Source organism: Polistes dominula, unplaced genomic scaffold (genome assembly GCF_049000335.1).
Source record: "Polistes dominula isolate Pdom_NZ unplaced genomic scaffold, Pdom_raw_medaka contig_16, whole genome shotgun sequence".
In the NCBI taxonomy this organism is placed as follows: domain Eukaryota; kingdom Metazoa; phylum Arthropoda; class Insecta; order Hymenoptera; family Vespidae; genus Polistes; species Polistes dominula.
In genome coordinates, this window is record NW_028301040.1 from 2,919,681 (window position 1) to 2,941,009 (window position 21,329).

Sequence of the window (21,329 nt, forward strand, 5' to 3'; positions counted from 1 at the left end):
TATTGACTTTAATTTTTATGCAAAAAAATTCTGGACGATGTCTTTTCTTGGAATATAATTTTAGAAAAAGAATAAAACGAATTTTTGGTTTCTTTTCTTTTTAATCTTACAGTTTATTTTCTATCTTCGAGTTACTTACTCGTAAATATCTGAAGAATAATTTTGTAAACGAACGACTTGTTCTCGTTCACAACTTTCACTTTCATTTCTTTCTCTTTTTTTTTATTTTTTTATTTTGTTTTCTTTTTTATTTATTTTTTTTTCCCATTTTTTCCACGTTGATTCTATTTTATTTGTACTAAACGAAACAAAATATTCGCTTTATAACTACCTTGTCTGAACTGATCCGCACCTTGTCTCGTTAAATGATTGGTTTATATAAGCTTTGGTAAAAGTGGTCGACTTGTTCGCGGTTTTTAATCGACTTTCTATGACAAATGATTTTCCAAATGCTACGGAAAGGTCAATTGAGAAAATAATTATCTTTTTCTATGAAATATTTAATCTACGAGATAAACAAAAACACAGAGATATAAAGAGAAAAAGAAAATTACAAAATACATGAAATGTGATAATATGTTGTATAGTAACAAAAGTACAAACTATACATCAATTGCAATAAATTTTCATTTAACGAGAGAGATATATTTGAAATGTTAAACAATGGAATCAGGACAATAAAAGTTCTACCTAAACGAAGTTTACACGAATAGAGAGAGAGAGAGAGAGAGAGAGAAAGAGAGAGAGGAAAAAAATGTTCTACTTCTTTCATTTTCCGTTTTCGGTGTTTTCCCATGTGAATGAGAGAAAATCTACGTAGACGAAGTTCATTCGTTTGAAAATTTAAGTCACATTATTAAAAATTGACGAAGAGAAGAGAAGGAAAATCTTCTTCAAGGATTTTTATTTTTATCGATTGATTTTTGATGGATGCAGTATATCCTTTTCCCCGAATTCGTAATATTCACTATGCATGTATAATAAATAGAAACCTATTGGTAGAAATAGGCTCGTGTGAATTTTTTAATATTTACCTGATTACGATTAAAAAATCCCGAGAGTGAAATTTTCAAATATAGAACTTTGGTTACTTTTCTATCGACCATCTTTCGTTTCTCTCTTTCTTAAATTATTTCTTTCTTTCTTTCTTTCTTAACAAGGTTTGTCTAATTAATAATGTTTTTAAGTTAATATCAATTATGTATGTGTGTACATTTATCATTGTAACGTTAAATGTTATTCATATTAACGAATCACGTCATTACAAATTACTTATAATTCTTTCTGTGAATTGATTATATTTTTTTCTATTACTAAAAACAAACAAAAATTTCTTTCTTTTATTGTATTCTCTCATTTCGTTGTGTGTGTGTGTTTTTTTTTTAATTAACCCTTCCCTTATTTTCTACTCATTGTTCAGAATATACACTTTATGATTTATTTCGTTTCCCCTGTCCTCGTTACTTACTCGTTATAAAATAAAAAAGAAAGAAAGTGAATTTTTGCGCTCACCTGTTCGTCGTTGATGAACCACTTGATATGCGCACCAGGATGGGACCTGTCACTTGTGCAATTTAGGGCAAGAACGTCGCCACTAGCGTAAATCTTTTCTTCGCCCGTTATCGTGGGACTTTTTTGGGGTAGTGCTGTAACAAAATTGCAAAGAATTTCCATGAAAGATACGGGTAAGGTTGTGTCAGGATAGAAGACGACAATTTTTGTGCGTTTTATCGAAATAACAAGAGACAGAAAAAATGAGATAGATAAATACAATGATTGTTATGATGAAAATTTTATTTGAAAAAAAAAAAAAAAAAAATGATGACGATAAAGATTAATAGATAAAAATTAACGATAGTAAATCCTATCTGTTTTATAACCTAATGAGAATCATTTTCAAGATCAATTATCGTTTCGATTAATATCTAAATAACGTAGAGTCCGAATTAATGCCAGAATTATTCCAATTACTAATAATAACACGTTTGGAATGAGAGAAACCATAATTTGTTAGTGTTTATAGAGTATAAAATAGATAATAATATATAGCGAGTAATCTATAAAAGCTATCCATCCATTTTTCGAACAATGAAAAAGGATTATTAGGATTATACGTAGGATTCCAAATGTTACGAGTATATTTTCATGTATGTACATATGTTCATACGTGTATCAAAGTTCGTTAAAACTTGCATTATTTTGTTGTTTTCGATAAAAATTTGTAAATATTAAATATCGAATTTTTCGATTGCAATCTGTTCTAGGTTGATCCAAAGATTCTTTTGATCTCGTGTAACCAAGCATTTTATGCGTATGTATTTCCCATCATCGCGTATGCTCATTTTGAAAACACGAAGGAAATGCTGTCGTTTATTAGACTTTTTATATGCAAAGAAATTTATAAAAGCACGAATGTGTGTACGCCTACATGTGTGTATGCGCATAACGTTAACAAGAAAATTTCAATCGTTCTATACATTTTTATTCAATAATACTTTTTAAATTCATTGTGCATTTAAAATTTTCCTTTTTTAAAACATTGAATTTTTCGATTAATCACAGAAAAGTAAATAATTATTCCTCGTATTTAATCGGTAATGGTAGATATATAAAAAAAAAAGAAGAAAAAACAACATAAAAAATAATTTTTCTCTCTATTTCTTTTTAATCTCTCTCTCTCTCTCTCTCTTTGGTCATTACAAAAGTATATGCAGATTCATTATACGCGATTATACACTATACATATTTATACACGATGTGTATATAAAATTTGCATACTCGTAAGCAGCAATCGACGTATACCGACTAATTATTCTCCAAACGTGTCGCGCACGCGCCTGTTTTGCGATTCTTCGCAGAGAAATTTATTTTCATCATTGCCCACGATTCTCACGCGAAATATAGAAAGAGAGAGAGAGAGAGAGAGAGAGAGAGATCAATTTTTTAAATCTCATTCAAATAGAAACTTTTATTTTAATATAGAACGATTTAATTAAAAAAAATATTATCAAGTTTCAACTTTTCGCATATCGTTGAAAGAAAAAAAAAAGGACAGAATATTTCAATATTATTAATAATATTAGAGAATTTATACTTAATTACAGAATTAGAGAATTAATAATATTAAAGAATTATTAATAAAATCGAAATTAAGTAGATATTACGATTCTTTGTTTATTAATTGAATGTTAGAAGAAAAAAATTGTTCATATATTATGCCGTTTTTTAAAAGGATCTCTCGTTGGATCGATGCCATTTCATTTTTACGTATTTTCGTATATATTATTTGGATCTTTCAAAAAAATGTTATCATGTATTTATGTTTCATTTTACAGGACACATCGGATCGATATGATTTCATTTTACGTTTCCTTTCGAAGATATTTATTTTCATCATTTCCTACGATTCTTTTGTGAAGTAAAAAGATATACATATTTGTATATACATATATATATATATATCTTCTTACAAATCTAATTCGAACAGATTTATTTCTATATAGAGCAGATAATTTAACATAACTTTTTACATATTATTTGTGTAATGAGGAATGTTTCATTAACTCATGTAACATTTCAAATGAAAATACAAATTTAAAAACTCATGATATAATAACTTGGAACATTTATAAATATGTAATTTGATTCATAAATTGAATAGAAGAATTATATATAATTCGAGAAAACCCCTTTTCTTCTTTTAGATAGAATTAATTTTAAATGAATAATTTCATTCTACTAGTTCATTAAGATTAGTCTACCTATGAATACATTAATATTATCTAAAAATAAAAATGAATTCTTTCATTTTGTACAATTATTTTATATGTTCTTTTCAATCGTGTTTTTTTTTTTAACTAAACCACGTTGAATTTTGAGCTACGCATAAATCATTAAAAGTGTATGATTATTTAATTAAATTTGAATGATTATACACAGGTTGTTCCACCAACAATTAGCGTCACAATATTTCAGTTATTTATTTTAATATAGAAAAATGTTATATACAAAAAAATTATATGGCAATAAAAGGTACATAAAGTACTGTAAACATTTAGGTATTGATAGTTGGTGTGGATCACCTTATATATATTTTATTTTGAGTTTGAGTATTGGATTTAATCAAAAATACAAAGATTTAGGACAAAAGTTCTCGAAACCGAAGAATATTTCTCTTTTTCTCTCTTTGACGTCATTTAATCTCGTTCGAGTGAAGATAGCAGACGAGATGCATGAGAAAATCGTTGCCGACTTTGGTATAGCGATAAAAGTGCAACCTCCGGATAAGCTTTTAAAGCCGTCGTGACACCTCGCTTAGAATATTCAACGAAGCCATTCGCGACTCGCGGTCGGATTGATCCATTCAGGTTACAACGCGTTTGCTACTTTTCCTAGAATATATATATGTATTCGTTTAAAGCGGCTTAAAGGTAAGCATCGGTAGGTAGCAAAAGGTTTTTTCTCTTACGAAAAAGAATCAAATGTCGTGGATGACGTTGACTACGTTGACGGTAACTATGACGATGACGATGACGATACTTCCTTCGATTTTCGTTGCCAATTAGCTAAGATGCTAATACCTGTTAAATGTCTCACGGAACGGATGGAAGGAAAACAATTTGCAAACGAGACGATAAATCGATTAAGTTCATCTTAAACGATCGACGGAACTGTCAAGTTATTCGCAATTCTTATCACCTGTCCTCCTATAATCGTATTTCACAAATTTCACGAATGTTTTCCAATCGTTTCTTATTAATAAATTATTGTATAATGGTATTTTTGGAATTTTACAAATTTTTTTTTTAGATAATCATATGTGTCGTTTAGATATACTTTATAATATATTTGTTATGATGTTATTCAGTACATTTGTCTTCTAAGTTGTTTATAAATGTGATGCTTCGCGAGAATTCTTTTTAAAAATTACAAATAAAATATTTCAAGACACGTGGATGATCAATGGTGAAAAAAGTTTCACTGATGATATTATTTTTCCTTCAAAGTATATATCGTAGTGTTTTATCATTAAAGAAAAAAAATGTGCAATTTAGTATCGCGTATGTTTGCGTACGTATGTACGTGTGTGCGAGTTGGTGGATCAGGATAAAAGATCGAGTGTTCTGGAAAGCAAAAAAAGCAATTCGCAGGAAGTTGGCAATTAGATATGAGAGTTTAATAATAGTTTTTTTTTTAATCTTTTAAATTTGCTATTTCTTTCATTCATTTTAACGATCGATCTAAATTTTTTTTTCTAGTATTGTTCACAATGTCGAATATTTAGAAATGCATTAAGCAAATCGAAAGTTTAAGCGCGTGTAGATTTATTAATATAAACTTTGAGATATATTTTTTTAAACTGATACATTTAATTATAAATATGCGTTTTTTGGATTTGCTTTTAAAAATTGGAAAAATTCAGAATATATAAACCATTTTTTTTTTCTACAAATATTTATTTAAGTTATATATATATTTGAGTATAAAAAATGTCATTCCTAAATTTTCCCTTTAAAAAATTGAAACTATAGTGATAACTCCATGATAAATTTATAATCGTTTCGTACTAATTATATTTATGTTTTATCATTTAAAATGCATTAAAAAGGTACGTGTAAATATTACTTAATAAATAATTTTTGAAAAGTAAGAGTATAAAGACCGATTGAGAGAAATTTATGGAGTTAATCGAAGAACAGTGGTAGTAGTACTAGGACGTTGAAAGTAATATTGGGAAATAGGGCAATGTGTAACACAGATCATCGAAAGTGGGTCGTTGAAAGGGTAAAAAAGAAAGTAAAAAAAATAGCTTGCTGACGTGTTATGTGCCTGCGTGTCTGTATGAGTGTTTCTATATGTATAAGTATGTTTCTATGTGTTTCTATGTGTATGTATGTGACACAGTGAAGCGTATAGTCATCGTGAACGAAAACTACGAGGACAGAAGGGCGGGAGGGAGGGGGGAGGGGGCCAACCATACCCGCAGGTAATTTCCTGCGCACGAAATTTTCCACGATGCTGGTAAAGACGTGGTAACTGTGGGTACGTGGCCTATCGATCGTGCACTACGGCTCAAGAAATGCGACCGGAAAAACCTACCCTCGTGAAAACGAGAGATAGTTTAGGAGAGACAGGATTAGTGGAGAAGAAGAGGTAAGAGAAGAGAGAGAGAGAGAGAGAGAGAAAAAAAGTAGATGTTTTTTTTTATTCCTCCACCCCCTTTTCGTCTCCCCTCCGTCCTCCTCCCCGAATATGCACCTCGAGAGGAAAATTCGTACCTTTGCCCTTCGCCAGGCTTTTCTGCTTTTAAAATATGCTTCTATCTTTATCCCTTTTTTTCCCTTTTTTTTTTTGTATCTCTTTTCATTTTTGCATCATACACATACCATCTATACAGCTAGCTAGCTACCCATCCTACCACCGCATCTCTCTCTGTATTTGATATAACCACTATACATTTACGAGGCTTATTTTTTTCCGCCGCGTTTTATTTCGATTTAATATTTTGTTTGCTTTTTTTTATTCTCTCCGACAAGATTGATATACTTTTAACTATTTTTATTTATTTATTATTATTATTATTTTTTTTTGGTTAAAAAAAGATAGAGCACAGCAGGTCCGAATTTTGAATGAGAAAAAAAAATAAAATAAAAGTTGACTTACGATATTAACGACCCGTAATCCAATTTAATCTTTTCGTTTAATTAATTAACATGATAACAAAACAAAACAAAAAATAAAGTAGAAAAAAAATGGACTCGCGAGAAGTTTAAAAACAAAACGAGGGGTTGTGCTCGGCTCGTTTATTATTATATATCGCTTTGAATTATCGTAGAATTATATTTTAAACAAAGTTTATACTTTATTCGCGTTACACGCGAGTTAGAAAAAATATGATCATTTGATTTTGTTTTCTTTTCTCTTTTTTTTAATAGAATTATTAATATAGGCCATCATATTCGTTCGTTCAATTGCATAGTAATAGCGTGCCAAAATCGTATGTCAACTAGCATAAGTGTTAGAACGACGTCATGTCAGTTTAAAGGATAAATTTGATAATAATTCTCGCCTATTCTTAAAAATACGTAAGGTGGAAAAAAGTCTATAACCTGGAAAAAGAGACTGATGTTAATGTACGATATCAGAGAATATCACGCCACGTATGTGAATATGTAGGTCGCGAATACGTCAGGTGCAATATATTACATTGTAACTGTTGCAACGTGGTTTCGTGGTTAAACTGAATCGCGTGTTGTTAATCGTATCTATTGTGAACACGATTTGAAGTCACTTTTACGCTGAGAGTATATAGAAATTTGTTTTCCAACGATATTTTCCTATTATTTTTTTTATTTATTAACATAATTCATTAAATTTTTTCTTTTTCTTTTTTGACAAGATTTAATATATATTCTACATCGTGATTAAAAAATATTTATCCTTTTAAACACGTAAACCATTCCAAACACTAATTACAAATTCTCTTAAACTGTAATTTAATTATTAATTTTAAGATTATTTTTTTCGTGTAAAATTTGTTTAAAACTTCTAACGTTCATCATCAAAAATTTGAACAGCTTATTAACATAATTAAAATATACTTTGAGAAGATATTTTTATTTTCTAGTAAAACGTGTTGAACTCTTTAACATATTTCAAATAAATTATCAGCAATATTAATTAAATGTTTTCTTGATGCAAGTTAATATAATTTATTTTCAGATATTATTAGTACATGTAATTAAATATATATATATATATATATATATTTTGAAATTTTAAACCTTTTACAACTTGAAATAAACAAGAAGTTAATTGCCAATTAGAAGATAGATTATTGATGAGAATTAATGATATAAGATTATGATAATAATAAGATTAAAAGAGATAAAGGATCTCATTGTATGGCCAACAACGAAAGGTTGCATCAAGGTACTTAATAGAGATTATAGTTATATCTATAACGTTTGCCAACTGTAGTTGAATTATCGGAGAATTCGAGTTTACGATCAAAGCACATTATTAATTATTAAAATAGTAACTTCGAGAGAAGAACTCACCTATGACCTCCATATTGGCTTCAGCAATAACCGAATAAAAATTAGGTGCTTCTGCGACAACTTCGCACTTGTATCTGCCACTAGTGTGAAAACCAACATCTTGTAGTTGAACTCGTGTATTGTTAGAGTGTCGGTGCTGTAAAAAGAAAAATGATAATTAACCACGATTACAGTTGACAAATGTCTACAATCTTAACGATATATTCTTAAATGTCATTTTTTGCAGAGAGAGAGAGAGAGAAAAAAAAGGAAAAGAAACTCTCTCATTCTAAGAATTGTTAGAAAAATTCAACTTTTTCCTTATTAAAAAAAAATTCATGTAAAAAAAACTTCCTCTCTTACTCGGACGTTTTGATTTCGTAATTTAATGCCATTCGCACGGGGATGAAATCCCACGTGGCACTAGATTTCCGAATTAATTAGTCGTCGTAAATCTAGCAATGCGCGTATAATTATAATTCCAGAGCTAGTAATGCAATCTCATTTTTTTTCTTTTTTCTTTCTTTCTTTCTTTCTTTCTTTTTTATCTCCCCGAGGTTGAGATTAAAGTATAACCGTCGTACTTTTGAAAAAGTTCATTCGAGAGAGAAAGAGAGAAAATTGTACTAGAATGTTTCTTTCTTTTTCTATATCTCCCTTTCTATCTTTCTCTCTTTCTCTCCCTTTAATCGAAGAGAAACGTTTCCTTCGAAAACAAAATTTCTTTTCTCCCGAGATAATTTCTGGAATACGCGAGATAACGCGTCGAAGTAGTTCGTTATAGTTCTTACAAGTCTTCTTTTCTCTATTCTATTTTCGAGTAACCAACGTTGAACTCAAATTAAGGGCGTTAAAAATGGCAAGGGTGTTAATTAAATTTCTCGTTTTAAACGTGTATATACACAATGCCCAGCATCCAATCTTCGAGATTTTTTTCTAAAGTTTAATGATTAACACTGCCTTCCCCTTCCCCTCCCACCTATCCCTTATCTTTACCCAGTTATTATACTTAGAAATATAATGAACTTTAGGCAAATGTCGAATCACTTTTTTTTCCATTCTTACAACGTGAAAATGAAGTTCTTATAATCAAGCAGTATGATAAAACGGGTTAATGTGTGCGTGCAGTGAAGATTATTTCATGACCCCATACGAACATGCAGCCAATAAACAACGTCGGAATTTTTAATGCAATCAGAGTCGAAAATTTATTACGTGATTTAAAAGATCAATTACACTTTCTCGAGATTACACATTTTAACGTATGATTATACGTAAAAATGCAATGTAATTTTCGCAAATGTATTAAAATCACTATTTCATAATTTTTTTCTTTCTCGTTTATCTAGTTTATTTTTTTCCCCTCTATTTTTATTGGTTTATCGTTCTATTCTCATATCGAATTAGCACGATAAACAACTTTGGTATTTTTAAATGCAACCTGAGTCAAAAATTTATCACCATGATTTTCATAATCGATTATTCTTTCTCGAGATTAATATTTTTTTCGTGTTATTAAACGTAGAAATGCAATGAACTTTTTACACATCTAAACTTATAATACCCACTAGGTTATCGTTGGGTTATTACTTTATTTTATAATACTTTTCATATCCCGGGTTAGAATTTTTAAAACTGCCCTGGTTCAACAATTTCTGGATGATATCAAAAAACGATTACTTTCTTTTTATTTTCTTTTTCTAAACTAATATGCTCATACATCGTCGTTTAACGGAATGAAGAAACGTAATGAACTTTTCGCAAATGTAAATTTACATCACCTTACTACCTCTCGCCAAGATTTTCCAGCTTATTACTTAATTTCATTCCCACGCTTCTTCTTCTTATTTTTTTTTTCTTCTTCTTTTACTTTCTTATCGGGTTGGCCAATAAGTAATGTCAGAATTTCTTTTCTTAATTTTTTTTTTTTTTTTTTTTATTAATACAGGTTTGCGTTGAAACTCTTCGGGTGATTTTAAAAATCAATTATTCTTTTTTTTGTCGAGAGAGACTTTTCGATGATGTAATTTTTGTTCGGATCGTAAGAAACTTTCCGGAACCTTGTAGTTTTTTAATTAAAAAGAAAAGGAAATAAAAGTGAAGGTAGGAAAAAAGGATGGTAGGAACTAACAGGGGAGAAAGAAAAAAAAACAAATTCGTTTAACAAGTCTCGGAGAATAGAGAAATTGATTTTTAAAATCATCCAGGGACTATTTACTCTTCTAAGTACTTTCAAACAAACCTCTATTAAAAATTCTAATATTACTTATTGGCCGATCTAATACTTATATTTGAGAATGCTTGTAAGTTGATCTCTCTCTCTCTCTCTTTCTCTTTCTCTCTTTTTCTTCCATTCTTTTCTTCTTCCTTTTTTCTTCTTCTTTTCTTTATCTTATTTTTTTGTGAAAAGTATTAGATGGACGATGGATATAAGATGAAAAAGAAAGAACGTGAAAGAGATATATTTTTATAAGTGGAAAGAAGTCTTACGATCGAGTAAATGGATTATCAAGAGTTGCAATTCTATCTTTTACAAAAGTATTCTCTCTTTTTCATACACATCGACACACCCACACACATATGCACAAATGCACTCGCACTCACTTTGTTTTTTTCTCTCTCATGCTTTTACATTTTCTTACTGTTCGATTTTTAGGTCTGCCTTGAAGAGGCATATACGTTTAAAGTACTATTTTCCAAAGAATCAAAGATAGAAAAACTGAAACTGAGATTCGTACTGGGAAATCTTTTCTTTTTCCCTTGTGAACGACAGTATCACAACTGTATCGATCTTTGACCTTAATAACATGAATTTTCAACGGGAAAGCTTTAATCGTGTACCATGTCGTTCGATATTTCTTTAAATATTGAAAAATGTCAAACTGCAACAGGATAGATTTAACTCAATGATGACGAAAACAGTTCGTGCTTATGTGTGTGTACACCCATGAAATTAATTTTTCACATAATTATTTTCTTTTCTTCCAAATAAAATTTATTATAAATTGAAATGTTTTAATTTTAACAAATTTTGTTATATATATACTCAATAAAATATATTATATATATGTATACTAGTATATAGTAATAGTACAAGTAATATGTATACTAAATAATATGTATATTTATTATATTATATAATAATATTATTATTATAATATATATAATTAAAATAATATATTATTTATTAATAAATTATTATTAATAATAATATAGATAATATAATATTATTAATAATATATATTATAATAAAATATATATAAATAATATATATAAATATATATGTAATATCATAATATTATTATAAAATTATTCGATAATTTTTATCGATGTAAAAAAATAAATAAACTATAATTCTTCTTTTTTTTTTTTTAAGAACATTTTGTCAAAATTGATAAAAAAACTTTTTTATCCAACTATCGTATGGAATGAAACACACAAAGTTCTTTGGATATATCTAATAGGAAAGACTTGAAAATCTTGCGTATACAAGTAAAAAAGTATCTTGGAAACTAGATCAATTTACCGAGTTACTTTTCTCTTTAATAATGCTTCTATCTATAGGTTTTCATTTCTTTATTTTTCATTTGAAAATTTCCTCTCTTATACCTCTCTCTCTCTCTCTCTCTCTCTTTCTATCTTTTCCTTCTTTACGTAGCTAACCGTCTGAAAATAATTTTTGGTAACAGACTTGTAATATTATATAACTTTCGTTAGTAAATTAATATAAGCGTTGTAAGCTTTTTGTTACGTTGAAATTAATATTCAAGAAGAGTTTCTATTTACCGTGAAGTATTATAAGTATACGATGATAAGATATCCATCATTATATTTTGCGTTTAATCAAAGGAAAAAGAAACAAATATTTAAAATAATATTACAATAATAAATGTAATCGTATAAATCAGATTGTATTTGAGATAAGATCGATTATTATTTTCTTGTAAATACTACTTAAGTAGAATTACTATAGCAATTAACGAAGTTTCTTATGCTTACAATGAGAAAAACTAAGGGGAGTAAGAAATAGTAGAGAAAAAGGTCGGAAATTAGGAAGGAAGGAAGAAAGGAAGGAAAAAGGGATGAAAAATGTGTGGAGCAAGTCACCACTATGGAATCCACTTAATTTCTTGGTACTCCAATAAGTGTCACGGGATAAACCGAGAAGAATAAGATGATGGTATAAAATACGAAAGAAGAAAATAAAACAAAAATTTATATAGTCTTTATCTTTCTATCATTCTACATATACTGAATGTTTCAAATTTCGATTAACCTCATTAAAAATTTTATAACTTATTTTACAATTATTTGAAGGAACCTATTAACAATACAGTAACGTGAAATTAAAGCTAGTCGATTGAAGAATTTTGTATTTTAACCTGAAAAAAACTTATTAGTATTATATTAAATTAATAAAAATTAATAAAATTAAAATTAAAATAAAATTAAAAATTATAACAAATAAATTAATAAAAAAAAAAATTAAAAACCAAAAAGAAATAATTTCTATACTTAATTCAAAATTTTGAAATCTATTCACCCTCAAAAAAAATATTCTCTTATTAATCTTATTAATGAACCAATATCGATCATTTCAATATTTTTGTTATCTTCGAAGTAAAGTAGTGATTTTTATGACATTATGTGTATATACAAAATTAAATAGTATAGATTTGGTATAAGAAAACATTTCTTTATCATTATCGTGAGGGTTGGTTGGTTGCTTACTTGCTTGCTAGGTTTGGCCGAGTTTAGATTAATAGTTAAACTTTTTTTCACGATCGAAAGAACACGAAGAGGATTGGGCCGATTCTACTCACGTAATCCTCATTACACGTGGGCCGATCTTAAAGAGCATAGCTTAGACAAGAAAGGAAAAGAAAAGAAAATTTCGCGGAAGTTAGAAAAACGAAGCGGAAACGTACTCGTTATCGAACCAACCAGACTGCACTACTGAATTCCTAATCGAATATATAGACGATTTTTACGATTGGGCCGATTAGATATATATATCTATATATATATATATATATATATAAGATTCTTATTCCATTCTCGATAGCTACCTTCTTCGACAGATCGTTAAAACGTATTCGTTTCATCGCGTCTATTCTGAAAGCCAACGAAAACGAGTTCAAAGTTTCGATTATCGTTTCGTTTATTTGCAACTCGTTCGTTTCATGTATATTTTTTTTTCTTTATAATATACCGGATATCTTATTTATATTCTCGTTTTATGTGGTGTTGATATGTTGTATATGCAAGAAATATAAATTTGTTTTACGAAATTTATATATCATCCTAAATAATTTATTATTAAATTATAATGAATAATTAAAATTTACAAGAATGTGATTTATTTATTGTTTAATTGTCTAGAAATAATTTAAATGATATTTAATTAATAGAAGTGATATGACGTTTGGTATTTGTGATACGTATAATTACGAATATTATTATAAACATTTTAAAACAAGAAATCAATCATTCATAATTTGTTATCCTTCTGATAATTGTATGATAAATCATTTACAATTCTACGTTACACGTATTATTTAATTTTTTTATTTTGAAAAATCTACATAATATATCGAGATACTGTTTGTTATTAGAATACAGATGAAACAACCTGTTTAAATAAATACACGTCGATAAAATTGTTCATTCATTCGTAAGAAAAAAAGTAGTAATAAAAGTAAAAGGAAATTATGAAACAAAAAACTTGTAACAGCCGTATCTCAAGACGTCAAATAGTATAATAAAGGTATTCTGACTGTGTTGAATATAAAATTGATGATGCCGATGCATGAGCAGCATGTGTATTACGTTTATGTTTTTGCATCGTCCCGATGGAATTCTTTTATAGGTGCTCCGTGGAAAATTGGATAGAAATTGGCTGGTAATCTCAAGCGTGCGAAAAATGCCACTCTCTCGTTCGGTTGATTCTCAAAGAGGAAGATCAAAAGACAAACAAAGAAAAAAAGATAGAAAGTGAAAGAGTGAGATAAATAAAAATTTATTAAATATACACATGAAACTGTTATTTGTTAAATCAATTATACTTTGAAGACCTTTAATTAATATTTAAAAGAAATACTTATAATATATTATCAATATGTTATATAAATGTATTTCGCGCGCGCGCATTGATTAATGTGAAAAAAAAAAGAATGATTATTAATATTATTTATCTTATTTATAATATTTTAGTATTTATTTTGTTTCAATAAATACATTTTAATCGATTCGTTAATAAATACTGACTATTTATTTATCAATATTAATTAATTAATATCTATATATTGATAAATTATCGAACAAAATAACGAATAAAAATGTTCGGATAATGTAAAAAAAGAAATAAAAGTATATTATATAATGCACGTACTAAATATATGTATTGATTGAATGACATTCGATAACGAAATATATATTTTCTAATTATTCTCTCGTATTATCGATTCGTTGGAAGTTCATTAGTTCGTTGTGTGATCCAATATACAATGTATAACACATTACTCCCAATACAATTAGGATTTTTGACCGATATCTATCAGAATGCATTTTCATTACTACCATTTTCGCGATATATTCTCAACGTTATTTTCAACGGGCCATTAAAATTTACGTCATATCGCTTTTGCACTAACTCGTTATTAACGTGTCAACTCACGAACGACCAGACACAACAACGTAAATAATAAAAATTATAATAAATATAGCGACTCTCGTGAATACAAATATCTATACCTCGGAATACTCTATTTTAAAAAATAAATTATTATAGAGAAAGACATAACTGCTCTTATGAAGATGAAATAAAATATAATATCTCATTACCATTGGAGTATCTAAAAATTTGAAACAAATGAATAATAATAATTAAAAAAAAAAAAAAAAAAAAAAAAAACAACAAAATATGATAAAATAACTTTAAAGAATCGTATTTAGGATCGTATAGCTTTGATAATATTTATCAAATGTAGCAATATTTGTATTTGATCTTTTTTTTTCAAAGCTGACGTATCATAAAGTAATTCAAACAAGGAAGTTCGCGATATACTATTTATTCGATCAGAAGTTATTTTTAAAAATGAAGTAAAATATAAAGACAAATTCTACTCAATCAAATCGATTGTCAAATATTGAAAGTTCAATTATGAATGATCAGAGATAATTATTCTCGTTGTTAATAAATTATACTCGATAACTATAATTATTCGATGAATCATTTTACTTGGTTATTTAATTTTTAAACAATTGCATATCAAATTTTTTTTTGTCCATTTTTCATCTTAATAATAAATTTCTTTTTTTTTTCTATTTCTTAAGAAACTCGATCTTCCTTAAGGAATCACTATGCGCAATCGTGAAACGAAATAGGTCGTTTGTCTTCTACGTGAAAGTCGAAGTCGCAGTATCTCTTCGTCCTTCCAAATGCGAAAGCTGCTACTAGACATGAACTATCTCTCCTCTCTTGTGGAACGTAGCAGAGAGAAAGAAAGAAAAAAAGACTATACCCGTCTTTACAATAATTTAAAGAGTAAATTAGACCTGCTAAATCCTCGTCGAAAGTCGTGGATTTTCTTAAGATCAACATCAATTATCACAAATTCTATTGAATTTTTGTTTTGTCTCATTGTCTATCTTACTTTATTTTTTATAACTTATGAATAATCACATTTGATCATCATAAATGTTTCAACATTACTCGAAGAATTTAAATATATTTTGAAAAAAAAATTATAAGTATATTGAGAGGAAACAAAGTTTACTTTGGAAATTTCCTAACTTTTTCCTATAAAAAAGTACCAACGAATTATAATTATATGTATATAAATATATACATAATAAATAAATATATTATAATAATAATAATAAAAAATGTAATAGGTTTATTATAGGTTTAGTCTGAGTCTATTATAGGTTTGTGTTATAGATTTATATAATAATATATATGTAATAAACCTATTACATTAAATTATAATTAATATGTTTATCTCGTAAAATAAAATAAAATAAAATGAAATAAAATAAAATAAAATAAAATAAAATAATTCGTATCCTTTGAAACGATACAATTTATTTTCGTGTTTAACATTATAATTTTATATTAAACAAATCATTTAAATGTTATTTGAGGTCTATGCAAGTTATATGAATCAATGTGTATTGAAAGGATCATTGAAAAAATTGACTTACGTCCACTTTAATACCCTCGACGTGATAACTATGTTGTGTCGGGTCACTCCTGGGTACGTATCTATAGAATTCTTCGTGATCCTTGTACCACGAAAAAGAATAGAGCTTGTCCGATTCTAGATCATAGCTGAAACAATAAAAGAAAGACCATTGTGAGCTATTAAATTCGTCTCGAATGATACCTACTGCGAGCACACACCTGCGCGTATTCACCTTTTATGATAGAGACACTTTATCATACTTTGTAGTATTTTTTTTCAAAAGTTATAAGACATTGCGAATGCGAATAGTTAACGATGAAATATTTTTACTTGGTTATCTATTAAACTATTGTTACGTTTTGCTACGATTTAATTTTATTGCAATATTTGAACTAGTTGTAAGATAAAAGCAAAATTTATATTTTAAGTAGTAGAATAAATAATAAACGAGAATCGTCCTAGTAGTTCAAGTAAAGCATAAATATGATCCATTTTCAGTGATTTAAATAAAAGTCAGTTCAGACAAATTACAGTAGTAAATATCAAAGATCAATCAGTCCAATTCCAACGATCCAATAATACAAAAAAATGAAATTGATATATCCAGTGATTTAACTAAAGCACGAGTCAGGCTTATTTCACGATTCTTAATTAATATTTTTATAAACACGACGATTGTTTGCAGTATTTAACGAACACTAATATTAGAATTATTTTTATTTAAATTACATGGTTAAATTCGTTATTTACAGTAAAAGTAATTTTATATCTTTTGTTTTGCTTGTCAGAGTTATCGGAAGTAATATTGAATAAATAAAAAGAGTTTTTTATTGATTACAAGTTATAGATATTTTTTCAATATTTGATATTCTTATTAATTACTCGATATTTTAAATTAATATTTAGATTAATATTTTAATATCCGCCAACTTGCGTTATTTAACGAGCTAAAATTAGAAATATCCTTTTTTTTTTTATACGACCAAACTCGTTATTCGTAGTAGAAGCAATTTTTCCTGCTTGTCGTATGTATGTATGGGTATCAAAAGCAACATTTAAATGAAAAATGAAAAAAAATGTTGTTCAACCACCATTCAGGGTTATTCTTTTAACATTTGATTATTCCAGTTAATGGAACCGATTTTAATGAATATTTTAAAAACACGCCGATTACTTTTGCGTTTTAAAAATCGAATATTAGAAATATTTCTGTTTTACACGATAAAATTTGTTTTCAGCGGTAGAAGCAATTTTTCCTGCCATCGAAAGTAATATCTGAATAAAAAATAAATGTTATTTTTTTTTTTCATCGACCATCATTCAGGTATGTTTTTTTTAACGATGCATTTTCGGTAGATACGAAGTTTCTTTTGTAATTGAAATTAATGACGTTACGAACTGTCAAGTTTTATAAGAGTTTATGTCTACAAAAGCGTATCCTTCGACAGTGAAATGCTTTTAAGTTTACTTTGCAATCACTATTGCGTGGTAAATATTAAAAAGTATAGAGAAAAATCAAAGAGAGACCAATTTATCTCACATAAAATTCGATCGCACCCATCCAAAACAAATATATAATATTTTCATTCTATTATTAAATTATCGATTTCGTTTATTAACTTAAACTAATTGATCATATTAACGAATTCGAAATAAAAAAAGAAATTGTAGAAAATGTTACGAATACGAATGTAACTAACTACGAAATGCTTTTCAATAAATTGCTTAATTGCTTTATCATACACAAACGTTTTTGTTGTTTGCTTATTGGTTCAATTAGATCGGCCAATGATTCTTTGCTTTAGGAAAATACGTATGCAACACATTGGAGAATAACTTTGCTTGCACGATGCCATGATCTTTTTAACTTCTCTTTTTTTGCGTTAAATTTGCAACTATAATCCATAATATTGGTCGCTTATGGATTATACGAATTTACCGATACACGAGTTCGGACAAATATTTTCTTTTCTCCTATTGGTGCAGTACTTCTCTTCCATTCCCTACTTCTTAATGGATTTTTCTTTTATTAAAGATAAAACAAAAAATAATTAAAACCGTACCTAGGAATTATTTTTCATCTCGATCGTTTTTCTTGTTTATTGTTAAATACTATAAGATATCGGGGGAAAAAAAGGAATTATTTATTCAATACGATTTTCTCTTGCGTATTAATCTCAAATCTAGTCGAGTACGATACAAACGTACAAAAAAGATTGTAAATATTAATAATAATAAGAAAAATAAAATAACATTGATCCGGATTGTTTATTTGATTGGACGACGAACGGACAATAGTTTGCGTGACGAGAACTTTGGGGATGGACTTCGTAAGGGGGTGAGTTACAATTACTGTAATTGATCAACATCCGTGATCGAAGCAGACTGACTACTCGTGGGTTCGTCAATTTACTAATCAACTCGGTCTTCCATTAAATACTATACAAAGCAAAGGACTCATGAGATTTTTTTTTATAAAACTCAGTTCTAAGAAAATGGTCTTTCTTTATTTTTCCTTCCTCTTTCTTTTTATTTTCTTCGTACGATTCAACGAATTTTATTTATAAAATGGTCAATTATATTTCGATTCAAAAGATTTGTATATCCGAAGATTATTCTAACATGAAATTTTTTCCTAGTAATTTCAATTAGGCTTAGATGATGAAGGTAAGAATTAATTAAATAAAATATAAATAAAAAGCGTGGTTGAGGAAATATTTACAAGAGAACAATATTGATTTGTTTGGTAAAAAAACCCCTATTTTTTATGTATGTATAAATACAATTAACAGGAGTATGATGAGATTACAGTGTTATTTAAAAGTAAATAGAGATATATATTCGCTCACAATCAAAAATATTCGTCTCGTTTGCTTTTACAAGGAGTCTTCGTATTGCAACACAATAGATGATTCGTTATTTTTTCTAAAGATGTGTCCTCGAGGTCGTCCTGCAAGAAAATGGGACGAAAGTATTCGAGCTGAGCCCAATGAGGGGTCTCGTTACACTGAAATTTAAAAGTGGGGGATGCGGACAATGACCGTTTCGTAAAATTCCGGAAGAATTGACGCTCACCTTTTGAATATACATTAAAGAATTTATGATATAGTTTCTTACCATAAAAGATTCTCATTTAACGTTCCTGAATTGCGGGGAAGTGGGAATTTTATTCCTAATTAAAAGATACGGCATTGATAAGATGAGCATATTTATGGTTGTAATACGTTAAAGTTCATAGTAAGAAAAACTTTTTTATATTTTCTAAGAATAACGTTCTCTTGAAAAACATTTGTTTTCTCTTAGGTGTTAATAATGAATAATAGAACTTTTGGATCATATAAAAACACATGTTTACGAGAATCATTCGAGGAAAACTGAATAAATCAATTAATGGTCGGTATGCGATTTGAAATGCAAACTTCGTGCACGATTATCAACATTGGTTGAACCAATAGGACAACCACCGACCAATACTCTAATCGTTCTAATCAAGCTATTAGTCAGGCATCCCTTTCCGCTACCAATCTCGTTTACGGTCTATACATTCGTAAGATCGTTGAGTGCAACAGGCTGCGTTTATTGGATCATACATACGATATGCTGAATTATCTCATTAATTAATTAATATTCAAAAGCACGTGGCACTGACAGCTAGACTTGGACTACTACTACTATTATACGATCAGTTCATGCGATGACATATCCGGTTACTTTAATATTCTAAATACTAAATAACGTTACGTGTAAACAAAAATCTACAAGCTTGTTATCAAGAGTTTAACATGTTGGTCTTTGATATTCAATTTCATTGATTTTCTATATCACTTGTTATATAACATTCTATATATATATATATAGAAGTAAGTTGAAAGGAAAATTTCCGAAAAATCCCATCGAATCAAGGTTGTCCGATGGATTTACTTTGATCCAAGGAAGACACGCGAGACTGGTTGGTGGTTTCCCTTTGGAGGTTGCTCTTGGTCGAAGGATAAATGGATCAACGGAAACGCTAGTAGAATGGAAGATGGTTAGGGTTGCTGCTCTTGCCTTTGTTCGAGCAACATCGTCGTCGTCGTCGTCGTCGTCGTCTTTGCACGCTCGAGAACTGTAATTTTGTTTCATCGGCCTGGAGAGAACCACTTTGCGAAGGAAGTAGTCCGATTAACGCTCCCTTTTAACCCGATAAACGTAGTTGAATGAACCAACTTTCAAAAAATCAACCATCCTTTTCCTTACCATTCTACACGCGATTCCTAATAAAGCCTCCTTCCTTTCCCATAAACCCACCCACTCATTCACCTCCTACTCTTCTTCTTCCCATCCACTTGTAAGCTCTTTTTCTCTCTTCTCCCCCCGCCCCCACACCCCAATTTCTGCTGCGTTTCGCATAATTGCATACCCAGTAACCAGCAATGCGCTTAATTTAGATCACGTTTAAGGAGAAATTACCTCTCCGCTATCAGAACTCAGCTTGGGCCCTCCATCTTTACGAGCCTTTCCAATTATCTCGATTCTTCCTAAAGGTAGATGGTAATAAGTTACGGTGAGATGTTCGTAAAACGACTAATTACACGAGTGCAGCCCCATTAAATGACGAATGAACGAACGAACGAACGATATGCATGAAGCTTTCTTTCTTTCTTCCTTCCTTCATTCCTTTCTTTCTCATTCTCACATTGATTATTAGTCATCAGCAACTCGTACGACGATGATTTTTTAATCATCGATGATTACGACATCATCCTAATATCTTTCTTTCAACGAGAAATTAAAAATCATTCGGAAATGAATCCTTTTCTTCCTGTAATGGGATGTATGTATACTCTCGTTCGTTGATCGCTTTGTAATGACTCGGTATTTGAATGTAACATAACTCCCTTCCACAGTTAGAGAAGATCGACCTCTGGCATTGAATCGATCGTTCTTGTACCTACTACACACTCCCTTTCAACGTGGATTCAATGCTCGTTCCTCTTCCAATAGCAATTATGCGACACGCAATGTCCTGTTTAGTGATGATAATTTCCGATAGGCTACATTCATGAGTCATATGCTTGCATGCCAATACTACAACCTATTCTACCCCCCATTCATATTTGAGCTA

General features: G+C 29.0%; 1 protein-coding gene across 6 annotated transcripts in view; it reads right to left on the reverse strand.

The window, feature by feature from the left end:
- The window catches only part of LOC107064848 (uncharacterized), a 132,729-nt gene that overhangs the window by 13,451 nt on the left and 97,949 nt on the right, over positions 1-21,329 (reverse strand). For all 6 annotated transcript variants that reach the window (XM_089174865.1, XM_089174869.1, XM_089174866.1 and 3 more), the window contains 3 exons: positions 16,245-16,371; positions 8,061-8,196; positions 1,513-1,646 (listed from right to left, as the gene is read on the reverse strand). In XM_089174865.1, the coding sequence (XP_089030991.1) occupies positions 1,513-1,646; positions 8,061-8,196; positions 16,245-16,371 (397 nt within the window). The remainder of the gene's footprint in view (positions 1-1,512; positions 1,647-8,060; positions 8,197-16,244; positions 16,372-21,329) is intronic.